The sequence below is a fragment of the Falco naumanni genome, chromosome 5, assembly GCF_017639655.2.
Source record: "Falco naumanni isolate bFalNau1 chromosome 5, bFalNau1.pat, whole genome shotgun sequence".
Lineage (NCBI taxonomy): Eukaryota > Metazoa > Chordata > Aves > Falconiformes > Falconidae > Falco > Falco naumanni.
This window is the reverse complement of record NC_054058.1, coordinates 1039787-1049919: the sequence shown is the minus strand read 5'-3', so window position 1 is coordinate 1049919 and position 10133 is coordinate 1039787. Positions and strand designations below refer to the sequence as shown.

Sequence of the window (10133 nt, the reverse complement as noted above, 5' to 3'; positions counted from 1 at the left end):
GAAAGTCCTAGCATGGGTGCAGATGATTGTACAGGAAGATGCTTCCCCAGCTGGCATATACTTTAGAGTTACATGATGACTATTTAGGTCTCCCCTCTCCCCCAGTAACAAAGCCACATACGCTAACCCCAACGGTTGTCACATGCCACCCCCCACCCCGGAGTTTGCTACTTCCATTACATCCTAGTAAATACCTCCTAGTTAGATGAAGGACCCGACTGATGAGTGGGCGCACTGCCCAGAAGGTCTACACATCTCACAAAGGGAAGCAGAACAGCCTACTGAAGCAGTCTAACGCGCTGGTTTTGCCTGGGGTAGTTCGTTTTCTTCACCATAGCCGGTGTGGGGCTGTGGTTGGTATTTGTGCTGGAAACGGCGCTGGTAACACAGGGATGTCTGTCACTGCTGAGCAGCGCTTACGCAGGGCCAAGGCCCTTTCTGCTCCTCAGGCTGCCCCGCCAGCAAGTAGGCTGAGGGGCACAAGAAACTGGGAGGGGGCACAGTGGGGGCAGCTGACCACAGGGGTAAATCCTCCCCATATGGCATCATCTGCAGCTTATAAGGCTGGGGGAAGAAGCAGGAGGGGGGGACAATCAGAGTGATGGCGTTACCTGCCTGCGGTGGGAAGTGGTGAATGAATTCCTTGGTTTGCTTTGCTTTAGTTTTACCTATTAAACCTGTCTTTATCTCAACCCACGAGTTAGCTCCATTTTACCCTCCTGATCCTCTCCCCCATCTCACTGCGGGGGGAGTGAGCGAATGGTTGTGTGGGGCTCTTGCCGGCTGGGGTTAAACCACATCATCTAGAGTAGTGGTTCTCAACCTTTATTGATCTACAGATGCCTGTGCATTTTCCCTTGTAAATGTAAACATCTGCATACCAAATTTAAGCCTCCAGCTTTTCAGTTACCTTACAGACCTCTTAAAAATGTTGTCCAAGGACCACAAGGTAAAGGGCAGCGCTTTTGGAGGGATCCTTATACGTACACCAGCAGGAGGCTTACAACTTCAGAGTCCTGTTGGTTCCCTTTTTGCTGTAGAGGTACAAATTCAGCTCTTCCCACCCTTTAACATTCTCCGTTCAGAGGTGCCTGCTCTGTATTTCCTTCTCTTCAGGAAAGACTAGATGTACCCACACTTCATTCTTACAAACATCAAGCAACTGATCTGCAGCACTTGCCCCCAGGATGGTTAATCAGCTTTATAAATGAAAAAGGATGCCAAAGGCCCCAAATTATAGCTGTGTCCATGTTCCAACATACCCTAATTCAGGAGCAAAACTAGGCATAGACTCTAGTTCTTTGGTGTCATGATTTCTTTTCTTGCAGGTTTTTTTTTCCATTCATTACACAGACACTACATGAAATCGAAATGTTTGTTGGACCAAGTTACTACATCTCTCTAGTACTTTGGTGTTCTACTATACAGAAACAAGAAACCATGCACACAAATTTAATCTGTTGTACCTGAAATGACGATTGAACAGGTACCTATCTTGTAGTTAAGGAAGCGTACAGAGCAATTTCATTCTATGTTCTGAAACTGCACTAGTAAACTTCGGCAGCTTTTGGGTACATTACCTGCAAAGTATTAGAAGAAAATCCTAAACATGATATATATCCTTTAGTTGATATAAAGATGATAAAATAATCAATAAAAATATAGAAGACAGGCAGAATCTCATAATTATATTCTATATTAGGAAGAAAGTTGGATGATGTAGACAAATCTGTGAAATAATGAAATATTACCTATTGCCAATGAGATTTAGGAAGAAGTTTAGTTCCACCCATTCAATAAAACATCCTAGGAGTTGCATAGCTAGAAACTGACAATCATTAATTTTAAAAGAATTATCTGGCAAGCAGATGGAAGCAATGGGCTTTCTTTTCCAAACAACTTTGGAGCTCTGAACGTGTTCCAGAAGACCAGAAAATACTTTAAAAAAAGTATTTGAAAAGTAAATGGGATCATCCAGGTTGCTGTAAGCCAGTTAACCTAACACTGGTTTGGTAAAATCACAGTGTAATTGATCGGGGTTGCACTCAGCTAAGAAGAGAAACATAATGCTATTTGGTTTAATTTAAAGAAAAAGATCTCATTAGAAGAACTACATACCCTTTTATGGCAATGTAAGTTTGGAGGCTCAAGATAACCGTCTAGGCCTGACGCAGCGAGACTCCCAGCTGAGCACTACACAGCCTGGCCTGGCCGTTCATAAGGGAAAAAGAAAGGCAACAGGTAAGGGCTACACGATGCAGCCAAGCCTTATTGTGAGACACCTAAACCAGCTGAATTTAATTTTAGCTGTTTGGAAAGATGAATACAGTGACTTGATCATGGCCTGTAATTCATTACAAAAGAGAAAAAAAGAGTTCTTATAGCAGAAGACTTTAATGTACTGAACAAAGCTATAACAAGACCCTATGGATTTAAAACAACAACAAAAAAAAGGAGTAAAATAGAATGGCAGTTTTCATGGCAGTGATAACCAACAAAAAAAACTCTTAAAAAGGGACATGGCTGATTAACCATAAGGCTTTAAATTATCAAAGTCTTAAATCTTTCTTCAAGATTTAACTGAATTATAGACCAGCAATACTATCATTAGTCACGGCTGAGATTCAGTTCTGTTTGCGGGCGACTTTTCTAAATGATTTCCAGCCTACGTGATGTTTCCTTTTAAAGCAACAACAATTTGCAAAATCCAGCTAAGAACAGACAACCAATTTGGTAAAGGACAAGAAGAAAAAGCGCTACCACCTTCCAGCAAAGATACAAGATGCAACCTAATACAAAACTCCAAAGTTGCTGTCAAGTCTCCTTGGGTACAGACATACGGAAACAAATGGACAGGCACCACAAAGAAAATGCAGGGTCAAAGAATTCAGGGAGCTGAAAAGGAAGGACCATGGGATCTCGTTAGAGGATCTTCCACTCTTGTGAGTGGGAGTTCAATAATTAAACCATTGTTGCCTCGAGTGCACAAAGCTGAAAAGCTGCAGGCTGTGGAACCTGGGGCTTCATCTCAACAGGGAAGAATTTTGTACAGATAGAACACTTTGCATCCCGCAGGTAGCAACTATACTTTTTAAACCACCTGAAGCATTCTGAATATGTTAAACAGCCTTGGGAATCCAAACAGAAGACCTAATCCAAACTCAAATAAGTGTCAAAGATAATGAGAGCAATCTTCAATTAATTCTACACCAGCAACAGCACTCTGGGTGAACAGAGAAGTAAGAAATTCTCATTGATTATGAGAAAAAAAAGCCTGGAACAAAGTGGCATTTCTGAAACTCGATGGGAAAGTCGCTTAGTGAAAAAACATCAGTTTCTTCCTGGGCAACAGTAAAAGCTAGAGAAGCAGCAGCAAACTGCACAAACACAAGCAGTAATACCTTTGAAGTAACTGGTAACACAAGAATTGTACAGCCTGAAAACACATGTGGATCCCCATGCTAGGTAGTAGATTCCAAGAAGGGGAAGGATAGCAGCCATTAGAAAACACCACGTCAAACCCGGGATGAGGAAAGGTGATTTCAAGCACCTTTAACATACAAAATGAAAAACCACTGCAAGGAATTTTAACTTGTGAGCCATTCCCCAGGGAATTTAACCAGTTGGCAAAACATCTTTCCAACTTTTAAAACTGTAGCTTTCTTAATACAAGACACTGCACCTAAAACAAGTCAACTTTTCACACTTCAAGGTGATAGATACAAGACAAGATAATAACTTGAGTGAAACTGGCAATTTTGTGCTGTCCATATAGAATATGGACACGCAGAGGAGAGCCACGGGCAGTAATAAACCTGTGCTGAGTCTGTGCTAATTTCCAAGGTGAGCAAAACTATTAAGCAGGTTGTCCATGAGAAAAAAGAAGTAAGGCAGAAACGTGTGAATTAAAGTCTTCTGTAAGAAAAACTTACTATGTGGCCAAAAAAGCCCGAATTCCACAATCAAGAAAGAGGAAAACTTTTGGTAAAAGCTCATCCTGGGTTCAGTGAGAAAGTGTGAGCAAGAAACAATTAAAACACCACACACACACCCAACCCTGAAACTTAACACGTGGAAAAGGGGAAGGCCAGACAGCAACTGACATAAATTAGACATTATAAAAATAGAGAAAGCTGTTAAGGAAATCTTTGTGGCTAGCAGAACTACTGGTAATAGGAAAGGGGGTTTGGATCGTCCTTTCTTTAAATAAAAAATAAACAAAGTAATCTTACTCATAGTACTGATCACTAGACACAAATGGTGAAAATGCTAGTGACACAGAACAGGAAAATCAGTCAACACATACTTCCAATTCCATATTCAGAAAGAAACGGGATGTGGCAGTCAGACAAAAATAGCAACTTCTATCCAGTACCTTAGTATCAAAGCAGGAGAACAGACAGTCTACTAGGGATGTATATTTTTAAGCCAGCAAAGAAACAGGAATCCTAAAAGGGTTCACTAACAAGCTCTCTAGCCCATTGATTCCAATTTTAATTAAACTTGGGATATTAGAGAAATACCTTAAGACATTCATGACAGTATTCCCAAAAGGCAAATAAAATGACTCGATGCCAAAATTATGGAAAAGCTGTAGAGATGAAGAATTAGTGAATGAAAACTAAAACCTCTAACCCAAAGATTTTATGAAATAGAGGTTTTGTAGAAAAAAAGGAAAGAAAAACCCCAAACCTTAATTTCATTCTTAGATGACAACATTATACATTTGGTTTAACAAAGGGGACTGCATAGGTGCAACATACTTAAATTTTTGTAAGGCATTGACCTAGCACCATAAGTCAAAAAGATTTACTGTACATAATCACATACTAAGAGGATTAAGAAATGCCTAGCCTGCAAGTCTCAAAAAGAAGCTAATAAAAAGTTGCACTAAATGATCCTTTTCAAGTTAGTGTAGGTCAGATGCAATATAGCATTTTCAACTTGGACCTCAAAGTAAAAAATAACAACTGATACAGTTTGTGGGCGACAAAACTGGGAAAGAGTTGTGACCTGGTCCATCAGGAAGCCAGGTCCATTCACACAAACTGGACTTCAAACAGCCTCACATTAAGTATCTAGGAAGCAAGAACTCAGACCACACCTGTAGAAAGGGGGAACTACTATCACGGAAAGCTGAGACGTCGGATGATCCAGGGGCCACACCAGACAAGAAGCTAATGCGAGCTCCTGTATAATGCTGCGAGAAAAGGACGAACGCAATCCTCTGCAGACTTAAGGCAAAGGGCAGGGGGACCTTGTCCATGGCACTGGGGTTTGAACACTCAATTCTGAAAGGAACATTTTTACAAGATACTGAAAAATTGTACAAGATGTAGAAAGAAAAGACAAGAATAATTCATGGGCTGGAGGAAATCCCTTACAATGGAAGATTTAAGCAGTTCCATCCATTTAGCTTGTCAAAAAGTGGACTGAGAAGTGACATTACAGTGTTTAAATACCAGTCCAGGGGAAAAAGCCACACTATGCTCTAAGGCTCTCTTTATCAGCGGGATGGACATATCCAGAACTAGAAACTGGAAGCCAAAGCCAAACAGATCCAAAGGAGAAATCAGGTTTCAATATTTAAACAGCGAGAACACGAAGCCCTTGCAGTGGGCTACCAATGGAAGGGATTGTCTGTGTCCCAGTGCCTCAAAATCAAGCCAATGCATTTTGTCAACACATACATCAAACACATGTTAATTCTTGGGGCTCAATATAGGATAAATGGGTTGAAATGTCACCTGTGAATAGCAGAAGTCAGATCAGACAGCTTCTTCTAACCTAACCTATGGATCTACAGAACACTCCAACCATTTGCAGCCAACCCTGGTGACTAAACGCAGAAGAAAAGAAAGTTTCTGACACAGGCTCCGCAAGGGCAGAGCGCAGAGGGCAGAGCTCCTCGCTTCCCTTGCACCGACCGTAAGTCTGCCCCGGGGCAGCAATGTGCTACCCTCGATGTGCTACCCTCGATGTGCTACCCTCGTGTCCGCCCGCACAGCTGCTCGGGACCCACAGCAGCACGATGCTCGTGCCGTGGTCAGGTGCAGGGGGAAGGAACACACATCACAGGGGCAGGGTGCTTGCAGCAGCACCTTCAGGGAGCCTTTTACACCAATTTATTTCTATACAAGGTGGTTAAAAAAAAAAAAAAAAGCCCCTATTGGTTGTTCATACAGAAGTCTGGGAGATTCTATAGGCTTTGGGTGGGCGATTGATTTTAAATCCCAACAACACATGCTTTTTCCCTTGCCTTCTCATTCTCTTCCGAGTCAGCCTCCATGATCCAAAGAAACTAACAAGTGACACACAAGACTGGTAGTCATGTGGACCAATAAAATAAAAAGGGAAGGAGAATTGAAGACGAAGAGAAAGGGAAAAACAAACAGATTGAAAATAAAAATTCGCCAGGATAATGCGTTTTATAAACACAGAGATAGAAACAGTTACAGCAAGGACAGAGCGGGCCAGGGGTGGGGAATAGATATTTATATATATATATATATATATAAATTCAAGGGGCCTTCAGTTTATTCTTGTTGGCTCCCTCTTCTCATTAGATTGGTCTCTCTGTGGGGATCTTCATCCCCTTCTCTCCACTGTCCACCTTTTGGGGATTCTCTCCCATGACCAGGGTCCAGAAGAGGCCACCACTGCCATGTGAGTCCAGCCCGTCTTGGCAAGAGGGAGCCTGGGAGAGCGCTCTGCTGGGAGGTGAGCAGGAGAAGCTAGCCTTTCCCTGCCTCCTGCCGGCTCCTTGAAAAGACTCGTCTATTCCTCCTCCTCCTTCCCTTTGGGAAACTGGGGGCAGGACAGGTGTGTGAGAGTCAGAACTGCTGTCGTTCCGCCTTTCAGGAAAAGGGAGTAGAGAGAAAGGTGATGATTATTTTGGCAGTCTCTTACCCTCCCTCCAGTTGCTTTTTGGTTTGTTGTTGATGCCTGCAGGCTTTTCTGAGGAGGTGGGGGGGAAGCAGGAGGGAGAGAAGGAGGAGTACAAGCTGCTAGGACATCATCCACAACAGGCAGGAAGAGCAATGAGCAGGAACCCACATTCCTACGGGGCCTTGGCCATCGTGCTGCTCAGACAGCTGGGAGAGAGAGGCAGCAGCCAGTTCAGACAGACTCCTCTCTATTGCTCTCCACCAGGGGAGGAGAAAGAGTGCAATACTCCACAGCCCTCGGGCAGTGCAAGCACCTGTCCGGCCCAGAGAACATGCCTCACCTCTCCCCCCTCACTGGTCTCACCTTCCACTGGGGAGAAGGTTTCTCCCATCCAGTCCTTGGGGCAGGACGAGCGACCCCTCCTCCCTTTCACAAGCAGGAGGGACAGGAATGGATATTTCTCCCTTAGACACTCAAGAAAATCCTCAAAGAATCCCATCCAGCTGTGAACCCTGCCACTTTCTTCTGTGGCCTGCTGAAAACATGTGTCCGAGCCCCTGTACGTACAAGGACCGTCTCTCCATCCCATCCACCATGCGTGGCTCGACACGCACCCCCCCTTCATACACATCCTACAGTGAGAGAAGGCAAAACCGGGGCCTTTCTTTGGGTTTGAAAGGGGGGCTCTTGCATGAGGAAGTGATCCCAGCACAGGAAAGGGGCTCTTGCACAAGGAAGCATCCTCCTACCAGGCAGGCTGTTGCACAGAAGGAGCACCCCCTTGAGACAGGCTGTTGTTCAAGGGGCTGCCATGAACAGGGTTACACGGCCAGAAGAGGCTGTTGCAGGAGGAGAGGCCGGAGACTGTTGCACGAGGAGAGCCGCTGCGCAGGCGGTGCCCCTGGGCGCAGGCTATGCACAAGAGGCTTTCTGCTCCCTGGGTTGAGGTCTCTCTAGGAGCTGGAGAGGTGCTCCACTTGGATGGCGCTGGTGCTGACAGTGAGGCAGATGTCCTTGTGATGCTCTGAAGTCTTGTAAGGAGTCAGGTCAAAGGAGCACTGGGGAGGAGGGTTGGGTTGGTTAGTGTCTCCAGAAGGGCCCCCTGCCGCCCCTCCACCCTGTGGCTGGAAGTGCTGCTGCTGCTGAGAGGCCTGGGCTTGCGCCTGAACCACCTGCTGCTGTGGGTCAGGGATGTTGTGTTTCCGCATGTGCTTCATCAGATACGTCTCCTGCAACGGGAAGAACGGCGTGAGAGGAGGGGACGGCGTTCGCAAGAGCCAAAACCAACAGGGAGGGACACAACAGCTCAGGGGGCTGCTCCTGTTGGATCTGGAGGAGCTACTCCCGTGGAAGCACGTCGGCTTCTGCTACCCCCCAGCGCAGCAAACACTCACCGAGGTGTAGGCCCGGCTGCAGATGGAGCAGGTGTAGACCTTGGCGTGTTTCACTGTATGTGTAGCCAGGTGCACCTCCAACGAGGCAGCATCCGTGTACGCACGGTGGCAGTTGTGGCACTTGAAAGGTTTGTCTTTGTTGTGCTGCCGTCTGTGGGACTGAGGGACAGCAGGGGGTGGAGAAAAAGCAAGTGCAGGGAAGGGAGCGAGTATTAGTACTGGCGAAGGCTTTACCTCCGACACCCCCTTCCAGCCCGGCTCCAAGCTCCCCGTGCCCCTGCCTGCTGAGAGGGATGCCTGGCTCCTGGTGTAGGGGACAGAGCTTCTCCCTCCAGCCCACCGCGTCTTCCCCACAGACGCCTTTCTGTCTGAGGCATACCAGGCACATAAAGAGCAGAGTCTCCTAACGCTCCACAACCTCCATCTTCTCAGTCTCCACACAATCCTTTCTCAGTCTTTTCCTCTTCTCTCTTCTGCCTCACCACGTGCTTGCTCCCCCCATCTGCCACTGCCCTTCAGGGCAGGATCTGCTTTAACTGCTCACAGCCATTTACAGCTCTCTGCCGTTTGGCGCACCCTCCTCCAGGACACCGCAACAGGGCACACCACCTCTGCTTCCCTAAATCCCTACTCTTATGCCCTCCATTTCATTGTAAAACAAACAAAACCCGCAATCAGATATCCAGGTTTCACTCTGCATGATCTTTAGCAAAAGCCTGGCCCCAGCTAAGCTAAAAAACTCTGCGGCACAGATGGGAGGAACTTTACCAAGGTCTCACCGCTTTCAAGCCAAGTTTACAATTTTACAGGATGTGACTGTTTACACGACTTCTTTGGATCACTAGTGCCACAAAAGCCAGCAATCTCACTTCTTCCCAGGGCTCCAACAGCTTCTCTGTATTCCTTCACTCTCCTCCCAGCTGCCCCAATTTCTCCATCTCCTCCACCACAGGGCAAGTAGCCTCTCCCCTCACTTGACAGCCACCCTTGCCACCCTCACCAGCGAGCAGAACAAGTCCAGGCTCTTACCTGCAAGTTGGAGAGCTGGGTGAAAGCCTTTTCACACCCAGGGTGAGCGCACTTGTAGGGTCGGTCCCCGGTGTGGATACTGTTGAGGAGGAAGAGCACAAACGAGAGGCAGTGAGCAGGCAGGCAGGGCAGACTGCCAGGGCCTGACGCTGTGACCAAATCTCACAGCCACTCAGGAGAGCAGGGAAGGGGATGATGTTGTCTCCAGATGCTGTTCTATCTGGACAAAGAGAGCTCTGCCCAGCTCCTGTGTCCAGCTACAAAAGTTAGAGAAGACAGGCAGTCAAGCAGATTTCAGAGAGTGACTAGGACTGAGGAGCAAGAGCTTATGAACGCCTGGCCAGCTTGGCACACGGGCCACCTGAAAATGGGCTGGGAAGGGGTCTGGAGGTCCAGGCTCCCCGCTCCCAAGCCCAGGAGTCCCATATGACCAAGAAGAGTCTGTTCTCTTGCTCCTGCAGTACCAAGCAAGCAGGTTCCTTCTCAGGATAGACACACCAATGCTTTTCCCTTTACATCATCAGGCTGAGATCACCTACAGTGTTCATCTGTCCCTGTCCCCCTGCAATGCCAGGAGAAGCTTCCACACACTCAGTCCAACCCCCGTGGTGCCAGGCTGTGATCCCCTACGGCCAATGCCTCTCTCTCTATCGCTCTCTCTCTCTGTGCCCCCCGCGGTGCAAGACCAAGGATCCCCAGGGACAGCACGTGCCCACCTCAGCCCTGACGTGGTCAGTGTCTCCTGCGCAGCCTCCACTCCGTCCACTCTGGTGGGTCACCTCCTTCTGAGGGTGCAGCCGGCCGCATTCCCCGCCCGCCCCC

The 10133-nt window shown here is 46.9% G+C and overlaps 1 protein-coding gene across 11 annotated transcripts in view; it reads right to left on the bottom strand.

The window, feature by feature from the left end:
* Positions 1 to 809: 809 nt before the first annotated feature.
* The window catches only part of ZNF384 (zinc finger protein 384), a 28205-nt gene continuing 18881 nt past the window's right edge, over positions 810 to 10133 (bottom strand). For all 11 annotated transcript variants that reach the window (XM_040594094.1, XM_040594098.1, XM_040594100.1 and 8 more), the window contains 3 exons: positions 9312 to 9390; positions 8283 to 8441; positions 810 to 8117 (listed from right to left, as the gene is read on the bottom strand). In XM_040594094.1, coding sequence (XP_040450028.1) covers positions 7842 to 8117; positions 8283 to 8441; positions 9312 to 9390 — 514 coding nt within the window. In that variant the 3' untranslated portion in view covers positions 810 to 7841. The remainder of the gene's footprint in view (positions 8118 to 8282; positions 8442 to 9311; positions 9391 to 10133) is intronic.